The sequence below is a fragment of the Peromyscus californicus genome, unplaced genomic scaffold, assembly GCF_007827085.1.
Source record: "Peromyscus californicus insignis strain IS unplaced genomic scaffold, ASM782708v3 Scaffold_6__1_contigs__length_162567912, whole genome shotgun sequence".
Taxonomy (NCBI): Eukaryota; Metazoa; Chordata; class Mammalia; order Rodentia; family Cricetidae; genus Peromyscus; species Peromyscus californicus.
Genome location: NW_026294584.1, coordinates 142561256 through 142582219, shown reverse-complemented (window position 1 = coordinate 142582219; position 20964 = coordinate 142561256). Strand labels below are relative to the sequence as shown.

Below are 20964 nucleotides of genomic sequence, written 5' to 3'. Positions count from 1 at the left end.
CTGCGGACCTGAGTTCAATTCCCAGCACCCACATAAGGCAGATTACAACTACCTGTAACTCCAGCCCCAGGGGGATCTGACACCTCTGACCTCTGAGAACTTGCATTTATGTGCATACACACACACACACACACACATACACATAATTAAAATAATTAAAAAAAAATCTAAAAACAAAAAACTAACCAGTACAAACCTTATCTTATTAAAAAAAAATAAGCTATGATGGATAGGTTCATTAACTACATATAATCATTCTACTTTACATGAAGTTATCAAGACATAACATCACATTACACTCTAAAATTGTACATTATTGTTTTTCAATTAAAAATGATAAAATAAGGGGCTGGAGAGATGTCTCAGTGCCTAAGAACACTAACTGCACTTTCAGAGGACCCAGGGTCAATTTCCAGCCCCCATATGGCAACTCACAACTACTTCGAACTCAGGGGATCTGATGTCCTCTTCTGAATTCCGAGGGCACCAGGCACACACATGGCACACAGACATCCATGCAGACCAAACACCCATACACATAAAATAAAATGTAAATAAAATCAATTAAAAAATAAACTATCAGTTTTCAATATCATGAGGAATATTTAAAAGAAACATCACAGTTTAAGACTCAGAAAGTGTCTCATTTGCAGATGCAAAGATCTTCAGTAAAGGACATGGACAGAGCAAGAGCAAAGACATAAACAGAACGGACTGGAAAGATGGGGTGGCTAGCTTGCCTTTGTAACCAGCTATTGCTTTCCTGTTTCTAGCTTCTTCTTGTTGACGAGAAGGATCAGCCAATGCCCAACAAAAACATATCTGTCCGAGTGGATCTAGCTAGGTACCAGTCCACGTTTACTACTGATGAGCATGGCTTGGTCAACATTGTCATTGACACTTCCAACTTCACATCTTCATTCATAGGTTTCTCGGTAAGTGGAAATGAGAATGTGAAGCTGAAAAGGCGTAGGTCATGGGACTACACAACTTAAGGATGTGTGAGAGGTACATGAACTCTAGGGACAAGAAAATGTGATAGGAACTGAACAGTGTGGGAACTTCAATCATGAAGGCCAGAAAGTTCTGTGTCAGGGACACTTACAGTGTAGTCTGCCTTTGGGAACACTGGAAAGATCATCCTTGTATTGGCTTGAAGTTTTTAATATTTTCATAGTTCTATTACCAGTTAGATTGTCCCTGATTCCTTTAGCATAATAGAATTTTTGTTTGTGCTTGAACATTCAAATAATCTTAAGCAATAAAACCATAAGAAGACACAGCAGTAGCCACCTACACAAGGCCTCTACACAACTGGGCCTATCAACACTTCATAACAGATGGGGGAGCGGCTCATAAGGCCCCACCCTGCTGGAGGAACTGATTGTTAAAGGTTTCGGGGGGAGAGGAACCATATTCCTCAGTGAGGTAGCCATTACCCCACTCAATCAAATAACCCCCAAATGGGTCACACACAAAAAATTCACAAAAATAGGAGAGAGGCTCGTGAAGAAGAGACTTAGTGGGATGGCTAATGGGATAAGAAAGAATAATAAGATGGAGGACTTGATCAAAGAATATATGCATGAAATTATAAAAGAATAAATAAGTAAAGGAAAATAAGTCCTCTGACATGCAAATAATGAAATAAATCTATACAGAACAAATTATACATGAGCCTTGCAAGCATAGTGAGCATTTCTTCCTTCCTCCCTCCTTCCCTCCCTTTCTCTCTCCCTCTCTCCCTCCCTTCTTCCTTTCTTTCTTTCTTTTTGGGAGAGGGGGTTTCAAGACAGCCCTGGCTGTCCTGGAACTCACTCTGTAGACCAGGCTGGCCTCAAGCTCACAGAGATTCACCTGCCTCTGCCTCCTGAGTGCTGGGATTAAAGGTGTGTACTACCACGCCCGGCTCACGGTGAGCATTTCTTAATCCCAGCACTCAGGAGACAGAAGTAAGAAGACTGTGAGTATTAAAGCCAACCTGAGATACAAAAGCTTAAATAATCTTAAGAGGGAAGTGGGAAAACAGTTATTGAACAGTCTTTTTACAAAAAGATAGCATATAGGTAGGTAGGTAGATGGATGGATGGATGGATGGATAGATAGATAGATAGATAGATAGATAGATAGATAGATAGATAGATAGATAGATGATAGGTAAATAGATGATAGATAGATAGATAGATAGATAGATAGATAGATAGATAGATAGATAGACAGATAGATAGACAGACAGATAGATGGACACTAAATACAAATGTGTAATTTGTTTTTCCTCTAGGCCGTCTATAAGGAAAACAATATGTGTTATGATAACTGGTGGCTTGACGAATTTCACACACAAGCACATCATTCTGCAAATCGTATCTTTTCCCCAAGCAAGAGTTATATTCATCTTGAACTTGTTTTTGGTACTTTGGCCTGTGGGCAAACTCAGGAGATTCGGACATACTACATCTTAAACAGAGATATCCTGGGGGATGAAAAAGACTTAACCTTTTACTATCTGGTAAGGATGAGAGTCGCTGCATCTCTTCCTAATTGTATAGACTACAAATTTACTAGGTTCCTCTCAGAATAACAGGTTTTATAGAACATCACTGTTAATGTTGAAGTTTTTGTTTTTTATATGGGAAGATAAACTGCTTCCTATGAAATTATTTATGCTTTAGTTCATCATTTGTCCTGTTCACCACTGAAATATTGACTCTAACATTTCTTTATTTCTATGAAAAAGTAACATATTTACAATAGTTATAATTTCCATTTCATCCTTTCATGGTTCTGGGACCTTGGATACTTTACTAGACTTCATCCTCAAAAATGAGTATCGGTTATCTCACCTGAACACTGGAAACAGTAGTCCACATAATTATTATACAAATTGAATTATTCAAATTACTTTATTTGAGAATAAGCTTTGTTTATATTAAAATAAGATGCTTTTTGTTTCTTTTAAAATAAGAGTACAAACAGAGGATACTCATATTTTACATTTGCCTCCACTGTATACCTCACATACAGTGGGTGCTAAAAATAGATATCTACTTTTCACACATTCCTAGGAATAGTAAATACTGAACAAAATAAAACTCAAAATTATATGTTTGCTATTTAAAACATCTATATGTACATATAGGAAATGGTAGGAGTGAAAAATAGTGATAAAAATAACTTCTGAGTTGCAGTAACATGATAATTATATATCATGAGTATGTTAAAGATGGGCAGACAGACCTTCCAATGGTAATGAGTGAGTTTCCCTCTGCCTTTAGGTCAAAGCAAGGGGAAGCATCTTCAGCTCAGGAAGTCACATGTTATCACTTGAACAAGGAGGTAAGCATCTTCCCCTTTCTTATGTTCTCTCATCTGGCCAAACCCTCAACAACGGGACAAGCTAGTGCCTCTCTCACACTACAGGAAGTGCATGGCAGCTCTCAGTGATCCAGTGAGGAAGCTGTTCTGAACACTTCTACATTTTTAGGTTTATATTCCTGCAATAAAATATATTAATTTGTAACTATTTTCAAAAAGCAAAAAAAAAAAAAAAAAAAAAAACATCCAAATGTGAAAAAAAAATGACCAAGGAAAACTTTTCTTCATGTCTTTGTGCGTCAGATCCCTATTGCTGCCCTGACGGGTTACCACAGATGTCCCAGCATATAACACATTTCTGTTCAGAAGTCTCACTGGGCTCAAGTCATTGTGTTGGCAGGACTGCCTTAGATCTGCTAGAGAAGACCCAATGTCCTTGCCTCTCCTACGTGCCTCTACTATGCCTTGATTAGTGGTCCCTGCCTTTGCCTTCAAAGCCAGCAGCGCTCCATCTTCAAATCTCATCTGCCTTAGATAACCTCCCTTTTATAACCATGCTTATAATGACCTTGACGCCACCTGGATAATCCAAACCAATTTCCACATCTCAAGGTCCTGGTTTAGCACCTGCAAAGGCTTTACCGCCACTTAACATACTCAAAGATTTCCGGGATCCGATATCCAGGGTTAAAATTCTGCTTACCACAATCATTCCAAAATCCACAAATACATCTAACAAATCAAATTCAATCTCTCGATCAACAAATGCCTCAATCCATTTGCAGCCTTTATGTGAGCCCCCAAATCTCATGTATCATACACAGCAAAACAGTCCCAAATTGTGTCATCTCAAATCTTCTAAATAAAGCATAAGGTCTTGGATACAATCCATGCCAAGAAGAAAAATCATCTATCTGGAGCAGCGTTTTTCAACCTTTGGGTCACAACCCCTTTGGGGGTCACATATCAGCTATCCTGCATATCAGATATTTACATTATGATTCATAACAGTAGCAAATTACAGTTATGAAGCAGCAATGAAATAATGTTATAATTGGGGGTCACCATAACATGAGGAACTAGATTAAAGGGTCACAGCATCAGGAAGGTTGAGAACTGCCCATCTGCAGAGATATGAAATCCACCCAGACAAACAGCCCCAGATTCCAACACAGACCAGTTCTCTTTGGTTGGTGTCTCTGTCCTCTTAACTTAACTCTTAACTTGCAACTAGCCTTTCTTTTCCACTAAGGACAGCATGTGCCTGCAGCTGGTTAGTGTCCTGTACACAGAGGGATCAAACGCTCTCCTTCCGTTCACCCTCTCTGTCCCTTTCATGACAGTCTCTTTTAGGATAAATCCTTCAGGAATCATGTCATCCTCCTGTGTGCCACAACAACATTATATATCCTGCTAGACAAAAGGTTTCTCCATAGATTTTTCCTGGATAGTTCCAGCTCTCATTCTGGCTTTTACTGCTGAGATGGAATGGGGAAGCTGTGAGTCATGCATATAACCTCTTCAAAGGAACTTGGAAGAGCTTTGTGACTGAACATGGCGGCATTTTCACTTTTCTATGACATTAGCAAGAAGCTGCCCGCCATGTGGTTTCTCTCTCTCTAGAGGGTAATTTCCAGAAATCGCTCTGTGTTCTTTAGAAGCTGGATAATATGAGAGTTTCCAGAAATTATTCTTCTTATCAAATCCTGCTTGTTTCATGGTGAACAACCATCTTTCCACTTTCCCACCAAATTTTACTGCACATAGCAGGAAGAAGTCAGGCTGGGCACACTTTTCCTTTTTCAGTTCTTTCTTTACATTTGTTTTCCACATAGCTTCAGGACACAGTTCCGCTGGAATTTCTGCCATTGTCCATCAAGAATCCCCCTCCTCTGTAATCTTCACTGGCAGCCATCTTTCTAAGTCTTTCATCATTATAGTCATCAGTATTTATTGGTCACACAAAGTAATGGTTTTACAGTAATGTCTCCATGCCTGTGTGGATCATACTTTGGCCTCCATTCTTTTGCCCAGGCTCCTCTCCCCTTCACCTTCCTGGACTCTTCTTACAGTTTTGAGTCATTAATTTTCCCCATATAAGAGAAACAAACTGCACAATACTAATCTCTTTGTCTGGCTTGTTTTGTTTAACATAATGTCCTCCAGTTCCACCCATTTTCCTGACAATGACATAATTTCATTATTCTTGGTGACTGAATAATATTCCACTCTCTGTAGGGACCACATTTTCTTGCCTGTTCATCTGTTGATGGACGCTTAAGTTGGCCCCATATACTGGTGGTAGTGAATAGAGCTACTGTAAGTGTGGATATTTTGCCGGGCGGCGGTGCACGCCTGTAATCCCAGCACTTGGGAGGCAGAGGCAGGTGGATCTCTGTGAGTTCGAGGCCAACCTGGTCTAAAGAGCTAGTCCAGGACAGGCTCCAAAGCTACAGAGAAACCCTGTCTCGAAAAACCAAAAGAAAGAAAAGAAAAGTGTGGATAGGCAGGTGTCTCTTGAATGCTGATTTCATGTCCGTTTGATAAACACTCAAGAGTGGTACAGCTGATTCATATGATTGTTCTATTTTCATTTTGTTGAGGATCCTGCACGCTGTTTACCACAGTGACTACACTAACTTAAAGGTTCCTTCTCCTCCACATCTTTGCTAGCATTCCGGTTGTTTATGTTTTGTTTTGTTTTGCCATTCTGACTGGAATGAAATGGGATCTCAATGTAAATATGACTTGCATTTCCCTGCCTCCTGAGTAGGCTGTGTCTTCACTTCTGAACTTAGTATGCTTCTACAGTCTTCCACCTCTGAAAGCAGTTGCTCTCTGGTTGATTTGATTTTCCCTCTGCTGGAGTAGTGACTAATGGCTGCCTCCAGCACCATCTCAGATCTTCAAACACCCGGCACCTACTTTTAATCTCTGTGTTTTTCCCAACCATCTGTTTATACCATGTTATACCTTCGCTAAAATGTCTACTGGACCAAGACTCTCACTCTGCACACTTCCTAGAGGACTTTTAGCATCATAATTCATCAGTTCAGTAAAGATGCAGCATCCTCTACTCTAAAGTCAGGCTCAGCAAGGGGTCCTCTTAGGTCTATAGCATCTCTTCATTCTCTGCAGTCTCATTACAGTTGATTATCAGTGTTTGTGAAATAAACAGAAAGGGCTGAAGAAACGGAACAGTGGCTAAGAGCACTAGCTGCTCTCCCAGAGGTCCCAGGTTCAATTCCCAGCACCCACATGGTGGCTCAAAACCATCTGTAACTCCAGTTCCACGGAAATCTGATACCTTCTTCTGGTCTTTGTGGGTACTACACACATATGCTGCACAGACATGCATGAAGGCAAAACACTCATACACATAAAATAAAATATAAAAACCTTTAGAAATAGAGCCATAGACTAAATGGGTTTTCCTGCTTAACTGGGGACAGAATTAAAGCTGGATCTATAAAAATTTCATTTGTCCAGCATGCGTTTATCAAGCACCACTCTGTGCAAAGTGGTAAAAGTGCAAATACTTCTTACATGATCCAAACACAAATTCTTAACTATTCTAAGAACTGTTCTGATATAAAATTGAGACTCCACTCCTAATCCATAATCTTGAATCTTCTCCATTCTCCAGTCAAAGGAACGTTTTCCTTCCCAATTCAAGTGGAGCCAGGCATGGCTCCCGTGGCTCAGCTGCTCATGTATGCGATTTTACCTGATGGGGAAATTGTCGTCGATACTCAGAAACTCCAAATCGAAAACTGCTTTGCCAATAAGGTGGGTGGTTATGTCTAAGCCTGATCCTTTTGTTCTATCCTTTATAAGTGTGGGCAATAAATAAGTAATATCTATTTTTTTTTTTTTTTTTTTGAGACAGGGCCTCTCGATGTAGCCCTAGATGTCCAGGAACTTACTAGGTAGATCAGGTTGACCTTGAACTCACAGAGATCCACCTGCCTCTGCCTTCCAAGTGTTGGGATTAAAATGGCTTAATATCTACTTTAAAGCCATCATGGGGGGCTCTTAAACTTTCCCCCCAGGAATCTCTCAAGTTAGGGAGAGGAATCACACCTTAACCGTCTAGTGGCACTGCCCAAAGCATGTGGCCACAGGCAGAATTTTTTTGATTTAAAAGACTCAAGTGAATTTCAAAATCTATTCTACAACAAACTTTAAAAATATATATATGTGTGCATATGTATTGTTGTTTTATTTTATGCTTATGGTGTCTTGCCCAGATGTATGTCTGTGCACCATGTGCGTGCTTGTTACCTCTGAAGGCCAAAAGAGGCCATGGGATCTCCTGGAACTGAAGTTACAGATAGCTGTGAACTGTCATGTGGGTGCTGGGAAGTAAAGCCAGATCCTCTGGAAAAGCAGCCAGTGCTCTTAACTGCTGAGCCATCTCTCCAGGCCCCATCTCAAACTTTTAAATTATTTTGAAATATTTTGTTACCAATTTTCCATCGAAAATGCTGTTTCACCAAGCTGTGTAATACCTTGTCCCACTGACCCTCCGGCACGCCTCCATCCCATTCCCTGCAGAAGAGTGTGTGTTTTCACTTAACATGAGTTCCTCAATATAGACAGGAAAGTATACAGGGTTAAAAATATAAAAAAAATTAACTTCTCAGTGAGATCTTTTATTATTTTTAAAAATTATAAAGCTGTAGTGTGAGTCCCACTAAGCTATAAGTAAGTTTTATCCGAGCAGAATTGGCACTGGTTATCTGACTTTTTACTATTCTGGTAGCGAAGTCTTTGAATTATCAACCAGAAGGGCTCTGTCAGCTTCAGCCACTTTTTGTTTTTCAAAACCATAACTAGGAAGATAATATCTATTTACAGCAAGTAGGCATTTCTGCTGTGGCAACTGTATTCACACTACATACATACATACATACATACATACACATACATACATACATTCATATATACATATATACATATATACACATACATACATATATACACATACATACATACATATATACATACATACATACATACATTACATATGCAGTGATCTAAGCAAAAGACAGTGTGGATTGCTATATAAATCTTCACTTCCATCTAAGGAATGCTGTTAAAGCTGGGCATTGTGTCAGGAGCACAGTGTAGGTTCTGTTTGGGTCTTCTGTGAATTTCGTATCAAGTGAGCCTCCTGCATCAGCCTCTAGGGTCTTCTGCTGTGAGTTGTGTGCAGTTGCACGAGAAGTCTTGGGAGAGCTAAGCTTTGGCTCACCCCACTTTAGCAGTGGGCAACAGTCGCTAGCCAGCGAGTCAGTCTTACCTCTTCACACTCCAGACTTGAAACTATCTGACAGCATATAATTGACAGAAAAAAACAATTACTTTCTACTCAGAATCAAATCTGAAAAATGCCTCTGACTTTGCAAAGCATTGGAAAATCTCTGTGTAACACCACAAAAATTCTTGATAGGAGCTAAAGGCTATTCAAAGTTACAGTCACTTCAGATCAAATGCCTTTTCACTTACCGTTGATCAAAGACGAAAAAAAGCATAAACAATCACACAAAGGAAGACTCACGCAGCACCCACAAGAACGCTGACTGCCACAAAAATGCCAGAACGGGTCTAGTGGAGTTACCAGTTTAGGCCCCCGACAGGATGGTGAGCAAAGAGAGGCCTTGAGAGAGTGAGAAAGGCCCTGGAGTCAAACAGGGCAGCGTCTCTTCAAACCAGTGTGTTTTTTCCAGTCTTTTATTGGACAGAGAAAAACTGTTTTCTATTTAAAATGTCTTCCCTTTAAAGCAGTGTGTACACATTAAATATGTATTAGTTTAAATTGTTTTTCTGGCAGCCAGCCCTGCAAATGTTTGCCCGTAGTGGAGAGATAAGTAAGAGGAAACAACGCAGGTCAGGCACAGTGGATGCCTCTGATCCCAGCACTTGGGGGCTTCAGCAGGATCCTTGGGGTACATAGTGAGTTCAAAGCCAACCTGGGATATGTGCAAGATCCTTTCTCAAATTAATTTAAAAATAAGTCAAATGAAAAAAAAAGGAGAAAAACGGTTTTGAGTCCAGTGCTGGAAACTGCTCAGTCCCTAGAATGAACAGCTGTGATGTTAGTTTTCTTCTTCCTCTACTACGGAGTCACATACCCCCACGAGAGATGGTTTTCCATGTGGCTCAGGTGGAATGAAAGTGGCACATTGAGGTTTTTACTTCAGATGTGATGGCCCTGTGGTCTAATCTACATCCATGCAAGTCCTTTCTCCTAAAAAACACAAAGCAAAAGTTCTTGTGTGTCACATCATCAGGCTTTGGGGCATTTTGCATCATATAATTCCATTATAACAAAGGTATAGGTCATTCTTTTCCTTTGAGAACTTCCCTCAAATATTTTACTATTAATCTCAACTAGATGTAACTATTCATTAAGAACAACACTGATTATCGTATCTAGTACGGCTTCCTTCAAGACATGCATTAAATTTCTCTTCTGGTTCTTATATCAGTAAGCAATTTTGCAGTTTCCTAACATGCCCATTTCTTGGCAAATAATATTTTCAGTTGGTCATAATCTCAAATAACTAACTTGTTCATCTGATATAGACATGAACTTATTTTAATGAACTTAAATTTTCTAAAAAATAAAAAGATACTCAGAAGTCTCCACAAGCAATGTTTTCATAACAAGTTGGTTTTGAGATATGCAGATGTTTACCTCATGACAGCATAATTTCAAACCACCCCTTTGTTGCAGTGAAATTCGCTGACCCAAGTAATATCACTGAGCACACTGATATTTGAGTTAGAAAACAAACAGGCTTCTGAGGGAAAACAATAAAATAAAATAAAATAAAGCAAAAACTAACACACTGGAATAAGCCAAAACAAAGAAGCAGGAGGAAAAGAAATTTAAGAAATACCTTCATCAATGGAAGAAACCAACAACTCCCTCATGCATGACTCTCTATTAGCCAAAGCACAATCAAAACTCTTAACAAAATTCTGTACAATTTTCCATTGTTCCATTCTTCTGTACTAAGCCTTTAGATGCTTTTTAATTTTTATAAACTTGTTAATTTCCCAACATATATCTTAAAATATATATTGGATATTTAATTTTTGATGGCCCGGTAAATCCCAAGTAGCCATCAGCCCTGCCCTACTTTAGAATATCATGTGACCATGACTGGAGGAAGTTAGGTGTTTCATCTCACACAGATAGGTCAGCCACCAAAGGTGTGTGTCTTCCTTCTCAGGAGTGTTCTCAATGCCATACTGGATTCTATTTCAGTGGGATCAACATCAACTTTCTACCAGTTACGGAAAGAAAGAAAACCAAGTAAACCCGAGCCACACTTCCATGCTGAATGGAGAGTTCCTAGAAAATTCTCTGCTGTAAACCTGCTATAAGATAGAGAAAGAAAGAGGAAGTGAAAAACTCAGCATGGTCTGGAGCCGAGAGTCAAGACCATAATGTTCTGGTTTTTTGTGTGTTTTTTTTTAGAGATTGCTATAATCATATGCTTTTTGCAGGTAAATCTGAGTTTCTCACCAGCGCAGAGCCTCCCAGCCTCTGATGCCCACCTGAAGGTCACAGCCACGCCCTTGTCCCTCTGCGCCCTTCGTGCGGTAGACCAGAGCGTGCTGCTACTGAAGCCGGAAGCCGAGCTCTCGCCTCAGACAGTGAGTCCCATTGCGGTCTTGGGTGGTACAGAATGCTGACACGATAAGACCAGTTTGTAAACCGTAACCACAAAGGACAAGATCCTCAGAGTGATAAGTGTGATGTGACTCCCTGGCAGTCTCTGAGCAAAGTGCTTTACAGAATCGTCTCTTTTCACCCTGGCTTTTCTGAAGGGAATAATAATTTGGGATAGGTCTTATAACTTCATGTTATGCATAATAAAACACAAGTAGGATGTGTTAATTATGGAGAGAGCATGCTACGATATGTTTTAGAGAAATTAAATTTCTTCCAATCCACTTGCCAACCTCTCACAACTCAAGGATTATGTAACATGCCACACTTTTCTGCTTTCCCTGAGATTAAGCACTTACTGATCTTAAGAGTGGACAAAAACAGTTTCTTTTCAAACATGTCTTTAAAACATCTTTGCGTTTTCAAAGAAGCATCCCTGCTTACCGGCTTTGTGGTGTCTTTACCAGTTTTACAGTTATCCTCTGTTTCTTGCCTCCGGGTCCAGCACCGCTGAGACCAGGATAACCAGTCAGAAGTGATCCGGTTGTCTCTGTGCGCCTATTATCCACCCTCCCTCTGTACCATTAACCGGAAAACTGAAAGCCTCTAGCTCTCTTCTTCATATTCTTCTACATCAGATCAGTTTTAATAAATTCACTTTTTTTTTTTTTAGAAAGAGTCTCATATGGCCCAGGCTGACATTGAACTCATAAGACAGCTAAGGATGACCTTGAGTTTTTGATCCTCATACCCCCACCTCCGAAGTGCTGGGATTACAGGCCTGCACCAGCACGCCTGGTTTGTGCAGTGCTGGGGAGGAAATCCAAGGCTTCATGCCTGTTAGTTACACAAGCATTCTACCAATTGAGCTATATCTCCATCTTTTCATCCCTTTAAATACTGTATTTGTGCACAAGAGGATTAAAACCTTTGACGTTCAGTCTCTTTCTATGGTTCTCTGCCTCTCCCCTTATATCATACACATAGCAAGGGTGAATAAAACCACAGTGGTTTAAATTCTATATTGAGCATTATCACATTTTAAATTCTTTAAACAGTAGAACAAGAAACAGTGTCCCTTTGTTCTCCTCCAATGCACAGATCTATAATTTGCTGCCAGTGAAGTCTCCCCAGGGTGTTCAGTACGGTGGCCCAATGTATGAGTACAGTGAAAACTGCATCAAAGCACCCGAAATCACTCACAATGGGATCGTGTACATACCGAAGCAGGACCCAAGCGATGACGACGCCAACAGCGTTTTTGAGGTAATCCCTCCTGAAACTCACCAGAGCTGATTTATAAGTCTGTGTTGAGATGTAAAATCCAGGAGCTTCTAAACACTGCAGTCTGATCCTTCCCTCTCTAACAAAACAATAATCAACAGAAAAGAATCTCAAATGCATGGGCTTGAGATTTGTACACATACATATCTACCAGGATTTCTCTAGCACCTTAAGTGGCGAGTGGTTTACTGTTTCTCTCTATATCTATGTATGTAGCTATGTAGATATATATATATATATATATATATGTATGTATGTATATATATATGAGAAAGAGAGATTAATAGATGAGCACTTTCTTGGCAGCCACAATAGAAGTCATTTGCACAATAAATTCTTTAGAGTTTCTAAAGTATCTGTATATACATTGTTTGTTGATCATATTCCCCAAGTATTGCCTCACCCTCCCTTTCCTCACCCCCCCACTTCCCATGAGTCCCCTTTGTCCCCCAGGCCATTTTGCTTCTACTTTCATTAACATATGTAGACAGAACTTTATGTATCTTTATAAAGTCTAGGATCCACAAATGAAAGAGAACACAGTCATTAAAAACATGTAATATTTTTCTTTCTGAGACTGGTTTAGCTCACTTAATATGATTATCTCCAGTTTCCTTATATTTTCCTGAAACTCACATGGCTTCATTGTCCTTTTTGGCTAAAAAATTCATGTGTGTGTGTGTGTGTGTGTGTGTGTGTGTGTGTGTGTTTCCTTATCCATGCCTCTGTTTTTGGACACCTAAGTTGGTTCCATAAGTTAGCTATTACAAACAGTGATTTAAAAAACACTGAAATGCAAGTGTCTCTGTGATAGGCTGGTTTGCAGAACTTTGGGTAAAGAGGTGGGTAAAGGGGTAGGTAAAGGGATGGGTAAAGGGGTGGGTAAAGGGGTGGGTAAAGGGGTAGGTAAAGGGGTAGTGTGGTCATATGGAACGTCTAGCTCCTTTTAGTCTATTGAGAAGCCTCCAGACTTCCACCGTAGCTGGACTAGATAACCCTCCACCAGCAGTGTATAAGGGATTCCTGGTGACCATTTCCTCTTCAGTATTTGCTGCTGTGGCTGCCATTCTGACTGGACTAATATGGAATCTCAATATGGTTTTGATTTCCATTTCTCTAATGGCTAGGGAAGTCGAACATGTTTCATACGTTTATTGACCACTTACTTATATGTCATCTTTTGAGAACTATCTATCTGTTCATTTTATTAACCTGTTTCCTTATTGGGTTGATTTCTTATTGTTTAGGGATTTTTTTTAGTTATTTGTATATTATAGATATTAGTCCTCTGTCAGATGTACAGTTAGCCAAGGTTTTCTCCCCTTCTGTAGACAGTGCCTTCATGATCAAGTGACTGGTTCCTCTGGTTTGCAAAGCTTTTTAATCTCACAACGTCCCATTTGTCAATGGTTGGTCTTATTAATAAAATTCATTTTAGAAGTATCAGCCTGCTTTGAATATATTTTTTAAGATTAACTACAGCTAAGCTGAGCTATGAGAATTAGGTATATCCAGATTATAAATTAGATTTTTATCTTATCAAAATATATAATTCTTCCTGTAGAGGTCTGAAGCTGAGAACAATTTAAATCCCCTCTCTGGAGTGTCCAATATGCTTTAACATGCAATATTTCTTTCCAGTCTGTAGGATTAAATATTTTTACCAACTCCAAAATCCACAAACCACACTTTTGCTATTTGCCTCAAGTCTATCCAGGAGTGCCTGTGGCCTATGGAGGTAAAGGTGTGATTTCTTTGTCTGCTAGAATAATAGGAGCAAAAATGATGCTTCACTGGGGTAGGGTGGGAGTGTAAAGAATATTTTTATACATATTGGCTTATACACATATTTACATACACATCATATACATATACATCTTAGGCTCCACCCAACTCATTTGACAATGTATTCACAAGTCACATCTTATGCCAAAAATAGAATTCAAATGAGATTACTGTTCCTCTCCCTCCCATGTCCTCTCCCCTCCCTACTTCTCTTTTCCCCCTTCCCTCTCCTCTCCCTTCTCTTGTCAAAATTGGCTTTTTTATCCTAGATGTCAATCATCTCACTTCTTTATATCCCCTCTGTCGTCTGTAGACACCACACCTAAGTCAGTCATGACAGCCTCTGAGGCGTGAGTCCACAGCCAGCACCCCACCTCAGTGGCTGAACCACACCTAAGTCAGCCATGACAGCAGCTGAGGCTTCAGTCCACAGCCAGCACTCCATCTCAGTGGCTGAGCTTCACCTTGCTCATCTTTAGGCTCACACAGAAGCTGTTTGTGAGTCTATTTCTTTTGTCTCACTGAGTCTTGCCTTAAAAGACGTCTTTATCCTAACTTCCATGGTGTTTTCTTCTATACTTACACTTATGATTTATTTGACTATGATAAGCACACTCCTGAAATATACATTCTACCCTAGAGGGACCTCTCATTAACCTCTGAAGTGCCTTCCCACCTTTGTGAATACATGTGCACAGCTGTTTCCCTGGAATTCTTTCCCTTTCCTTGGCTTCCCATCAACTAATGACCACCTTAAGTTCCACATAGTGAAGTCTTGAGAACCAGCTGTAGTGAAGATTATAGCTGATCCCCATGGTGTATAATGGACTTGTTAAACTTTGTGCACTTGTAACCTCTTTTCAAATGTAACCCCGGCATGTAGCTGTATCAAATAGCTAGGAATATAAAATGTTTAATTGTAGACGGAAGTTTCTGTGGCCAGTCCTGTGGCCATTCAGTCCCAAATAAACACACAGAGGCTTATATTAATCATAAACTATTTGGCCTATTTCTCAGGCTTATAACTAACTAGCTATTACACTTAAATTAACTGATAATTCTTGTCTATGTTTAACCACCCAGCTTGGTACCTTTTCTCAGTCCAACATTCTCATCTTACTTCCTCGGCATCTGGCTTGTGACTCCATCTGTACCTCTCCTCTTTCTAACCTTCTCCTAGTCTGGTCACCCCACCTACACCTCCTGCCTGGCTATTGGCCAATCAGCATTTTATTAAACCAATAGGAGTGACAAATCTTTACAGTGTACAAGAGCATTAACCCACAGCACTTAATGACAGTGAATGATAAAAAAATTTATTTTAAAGCAATTCTTGGTTCACCTATGCATTCACCATTTACTAAAAACAAAAGCAAATTTGCATGCTAATGAGATGAATATGCTTGTCTATCTTGCATAAAGAATTAAATTGTGGATGCATATTAGATACTATAAGATCTAAAGCATCTTCAGTGTTTTTCAGCCTTAGTTGATATATTAACTTTATACTCATCAGTGCTGAAAATGGCACTTCACATAAATACACAATAAAAATAGTAGATGCATGTTTGTGGCCATTCAGAAATTATTGGAAGTTCTGTATGAATTCCACACTAAAATTTATTGAACCATTTTTATCAAACTCAAGTCACAACTCAAACAGCAGCAGTTTTTAAAACTCGGACATTCTAAATGATTAAGCTGATGCCTATATGCTAGAAGGAAAATATTGTAACTCTTTATTTTTGTAATTAAGCCATTATGGTTCTATGAGAGCAGAAACCTTTATGTGGAGAATAAAACTGCTGCAGTTCATAGCACACAACAGTCAGGAATCTGAGCCAGGGTATTTCAAGCAGTGATGGGCAGTGCAAAGTGCACATGCTGTATGCTCAGATCCAAGGTTACATCGAAATCGATGAGGCAATCTGAGAACACCTCAGATTCGTTGCACCTTTGATTGTGGGTTCGTTTTTGCTTGTGACATGTTCAGAGACCTTTTTACTGTTGCCAATGTTTTCCCAACCTCCACACTTGATTACACAGCCCCATATGGAGCTGTGATCCCTTTCCAAGGCTAGGGTATGTAGCACACACATTCCAGGATCCTACTGTTCACTGCTTGTGTCTCTGTCTCGTTCACTGGTAAATGAGTCATATTTCTGAAATCTTACTACAGCTAATTTCCTTTCCTGACCTTTGGTATTCATTGCCAGTGCCCGTGGGAGACATGACTATCATTTCAGGAAACCAGCCCTCTTAGAGAAAGCTCCATTGGCTTTAGAAAGAAAAATATACTCACCTCTATGCCATGAAGCAATAGAACAAATGTATAAAATATATGAAGTAATAAACAAATAAATAAAAAATATAAAAAAGTGACTACTGGGTAGATGACCCTCTTCTACTTAAGAAACAAACAACCTCCTGGCTGGCTCAGAAAAAAAAAAAAAAAGAAACAAACAACCATTCAAAATCAGTTGTGAGAATGTGGGGCTCATATGTTGTCTTCTCACATAGCACCTCAAGCCTTACCTATGGCGTCAGTGGCAGGAGCAGGCTTCAGAACAATGAGCTACTCAGTCAGCATGAGTGAAGATCTTCAAGAGGTGCAAGTCAGAGACACAGTGCGGAAGTTTTTCCCAGAAACCTGGATCTGGGACATGGTGCCACTGGAGTGAGTTGAATGCTCCCTGGGGCTTAGCGTAGGTGAGGGTGTGAGTCCGGCTCTGGGACTTTGGTGTCATCTATTCACGATCCTTCCAGTTCTGATTCACTTATCTCACAGCAAACACTTTTCTCCCTGTCACGTGGTTCCCAGTTCACAGAAGTGACAGGAAACTGGAAGCTGTCTTCTTCCCCAAGGGGGTGGGGGATTGAGTAAATCGAAAGAGAATGGGGGAGGAGAGGGAGGGAAGGGAAGGGAAGGGGAGGACTTCCAGAGACCCCCAACAGAGGCATCAAGCCTCTAGATTTAGCCCCACATCTGCAGCCCTTGATTTCTGAGTTACCACATTCCGTTTTTGTCCTCTCCTTCCCTCCACACCAGCGTATCGGGCGGCAGTGAGCTGGCAGTGAAGGTCCCTGACTCCATCACTGAGTGGAAGGCCAGCGCATTCTGCTTGTCTGGAGCTACTGGCCTTGGTCTCTCCCCCACCATCTCTCTTCAAGTCTTCCAGCCCTTCTTCCTGGAACTCACCCTCCCCTACTCTGTGGTGCGGGGAGAAGCCTTCACCCTCAAAGCCACAGTGTTCAATTACATGTCTCACTGCATTCGGGTAAGGGCACTTCTCTGGAAGTGAGTGTGAACCCCATCACCCCCGTTACCTAGGGCTCCCCAGACCCCTTCTAGAGCTGTATGTGCTGTGCCCTGGTTTCAGAAAGGAGCAAGTACTCAGAGAAAAGCTCTGAGGTGACACGCTGTTTTCATTCACTACTCTCTGTAAATGTTCCTAAATTCAGATATGGTTTCTACATGATTACTCTTTCCTTTTTTGAATTTTTTTTTTTTTGAGACAGATCGTCTCACTGTGCACAAGGCCCAGGCTGACCTAAAAATTCCCACCTTCCTGCCTCAACCAGCAATGTGCTGGAATTACAGGAACATGCCACCATGCCCAACTAAATTACTTTGTATTTAAAGTCTGTCTGAAGAAACATCTCTTTCTCCACTGGCACAGAGAAATCCCAGGCATTTACACCATCCCTATGCTGCAAACATCTAAACTTCAAAGCATGTGCTAGGATTTACCCATTCTGACACATCTCAGAGCCTCTGGCCTCGACTGCGCTCTCAGCTTCTCCTCATTCCTCCTGACTCTCTCTGCCTGTCTGGGTTTGGGAACAGATCCGTGTGGACCTGGAGATCTCTCCTGACTTCCTGGCAGTCCCAGTAGGGGGCCACGAAGACTCCCACTGCATCTGTGGAAATGGAAGGAAAACTGTGTCCTGGGCTGTGACCCCGAAGTCGCTGGGTGAGTGGCAAAGCTGTTGACTGATTTCATGCTTTGTGTCGCAATGGTTTGCTCTGGCTGTGAGCCCAGTGCGTGCTTTTCCTCCTCTTGAATTTAAAACTGATCACCCAAGCAGAAAAGCACTGTGTACACTGGGGGAAAGCCTGTAACACGGTATAACGGTGTTTTTCTGAATTTTCAAATACGTTTATTTGCTCTCTCTCTCTGTGTGTGTGTGTGTGTGTGTGTGTGTGTGTGTGTGTGTGTGTGTGTACCACAATGCACATGTGGAGGTCAGAACGTGTGGGGAGTTGGTTCTCTGTTTCTACCATGTGGGTCCCAGGGATCAACCCCGGGGTGTCAGTCTTGGCACCAAGCATCTTCAGCTGCCGGGTCTCACACTGGCCCGAGTATCACCATTTAAAGCCTTCGAAACTGTGTCTCCCAGGGGAGGTGAACTTCACAGCTACCGCAGAAGCTCTGCAGTCTTCAGAGTTGTGTGGCAACGAGGTGGCAGAAGTACCAGACCTTATACGGAAGGACACTGTGGTCAAGCCCTTAATAGTCGAGGTGTGTGAGTACCGTGGGCCTGTCGTGTGGCATTGTGTTTGTAATCTGGGTGACTGTATCTCATTTCCGGATTGTGCATGGGTCTACAGCTCAATTTTTTCCTAATACTTCAAAGTGATTGGTTTGGGGTTTTGTTTGTTTGTTTCTTTTGTTTTGTATTTGTTATGTTATGTATCATTTTACCTTTTTTTGTTTAATGCTAAGCCTGAAGGAATCGAGAAGGAGCAAACATTCAACACACTGTTATGTGCATCAGGTATGTGTAACAAAACACAAAATTCTCGGGGCTGGAGAGATGGCTCAGAGGTTAAAAGCACCGACCGCTCTTCCAGAGGTCCTGAGTTCAATTCCCAGCACCCACATGGTAGCTGACAACCATCTGTAATGAGATCTGGTGCCCTCTTCTGTATACATAATAAAGAAATAAAAAAAAAAAACACACAAAATTCTCAAGCTAAGCCATTTAGTAGAATTTATAGCTGTGGAAAAACCATCTCAGAGATATGGCTTACTCTGAAGAAAAAATAAAGCAAAAACTTGTATGCTCTTTCCATGGAAACCTAAAGACATTTCATGAAGAGAAGCCCTTTCTTGATGAAGATCTCTCAAAATATGCTCAATTTCCCCAGGGGACTAAAGGATGAATACTATTGAGGATATTATCATTATTATTATAATTATTGTCATATTTTAAAGATAAAGAAGAGGTGTAGTGAAAAACTTGCCAGAAAGCTCCTGGTTAGTGATTAAAAAGCCTTGACCTGGGGCAGGATTCTTTCTAATACATCTATGCCTGTAAAACTTCTCCTCAGACTATGTTGAGGACATTGAAGGATCCGTGTGGCATTGTTCGGTTATACTGTTACATTAGTAATTTAAATATATCCATGTTTGTACTTTGATTGACAGTATCTCTAATGCGCTGACATAGACCCCAAAACATTATTTGACTGATACTGTTAGTATGATCATATAAAGATCTCCATCAAAAAAGTTGTGTGCCATCTAGAGTGTTTCTCAAGGTGAGGCTTTACCTACAAGCCCATTCCCTATAGAGATGCCCTTCAACTTACAAAGGGGTTGCAACCTATTAAGTCCATCACAAACTGAAAATACTATGAGTCAAAAATCCATTTAATATACCTAACCTATGGGATGTCGTAGATTAGCAACACAATTGTTTGCTCTTATAGTCCCACCCTGGCTTAAAGCAGAGGGCAGCTGCTGCTGCCCATCTTCACTAGCGAGTATTGCATTCCATATAACTAGTCCAGGAAAAGGGTGATGTTCAGAATTCAAGGTGCTTATGGTTTCTACTGACTATGCATCACGTTCACACTATAGTGACTGGAACCATCGTAAGTTAGAGACCATTCATCTAAATATCTTTGATAGTCTCATCTACATACTGTGTTTGTGTGTGTGTGTGTGTGTGTGTGTGTGTGTGTGTGTGTGTGTGTGTGTGTGTTCCTGTGGAGGATATATGTACGTGTATGTGCATATAGGGGACAAAGGTCAACCTTAGGCATTGTACCTTGGGTGCTATCCACCTTATTTTTGCAAAACAAGGTCTCTCACTAACCTAGCAAGTAAGGTAAGCCAGCTAGCCAGCAAACCCAAAGGCCCTCCCTGTCTCTGCATCCCCAGAGCTAAGATTACAAATACACACTACCATGTCTGGCTTTTTCTTCCCACACAGGTTCTGGGTATCAAACTCAGGTCCTCGTGTTACAAGGCAAACATTTTACTGACTAAGCCACCTCCCCAGACCTAGGCACCTAACTTTCATAACAATCAAGTACCAGAGCCCACACATTCACGTGCATATCTCCCTTCTGAACTCAGATTCCAGTATTTAGTCATCATCTGTGCTTACAGGCTTGTAGGTCTACCCGGTACCTCAGAACTACCCTGCCAGCAAAGGGAAGCCCTGCTGGCCCCACAGACCTGCTCCTCCTGACTTCCTTCATCTCATAGTGTGGTAGTTTCATTCTTCCACACGCCAGGCATAAAACATTTGAATCTGCCTTTATCGTGTTATTTCTCTTCTCCTCCAGCCCAATCCATTCACAAATGTAGCTGGCTCCACTCTCAAGTTATATCAAAATTCACCCACTTCTCACCATATCTACTTCTACTGTAGTCCCTTCTCTGGCTGGTCTATTTCAATGACTTCCTGACTGAGCGGTACATGGTGGCACATGCTGGAAACTCTAGCCATTAGGAAAATGAGACAGGAACAATACAAGTTCAAGGTCAAGCTAGGCTAGACAGTAAGACCATGTCTCAAAAAAAAATGCCTTCAGCAGTTTTCTAACTGACCTTCTGACCATCCCCTCTTGTGCCTGTACAGCAAGAGGGTTCCTTCAA

The 20964-nt window shown here is 40.8% G+C and overlaps 1 protein-coding gene across 1 annotated transcript in view; it reads left to right on the top strand.

Annotated features, from left to right (window-relative positions):
• The window catches only part of LOC128099761 (pregnancy zone protein-like), a 58564-nt gene that overhangs the window by 19171 nt on the left and 18429 nt on the right, over positions 1–20964 (top strand). Inside the window, exons 11-22 of the mRNA XM_052721579.1 lie at positions 774–935; positions 2282–2509; positions 3276–3336; positions 6962–7104; positions 10837–10986; positions 12104–12268; positions 13928–14030; positions 16592–16748; positions 17121–17349; positions 17919–18045; positions 18473–18594; positions 18799–18850. Of these exons, the coding sequence (XP_052577539.1) occupies positions 774–935; positions 2282–2509; positions 3276–3336; positions 6962–7104; positions 10837–10986; positions 12104–12268; positions 13928–14030; positions 16592–16748; positions 17121–17349; positions 17919–18045; positions 18473–18594; positions 18799–18850 (1699 nt within the window). The remainder of the gene's footprint in view (positions 1–773; positions 936–2281; positions 2510–3275; positions 3337–6961; positions 7105–10836; positions 10987–12103; positions 12269–13927; positions 14031–16591; positions 16749–17120; positions 17350–17918; positions 18046–18472; positions 18595–18798; positions 18851–20964) is intronic.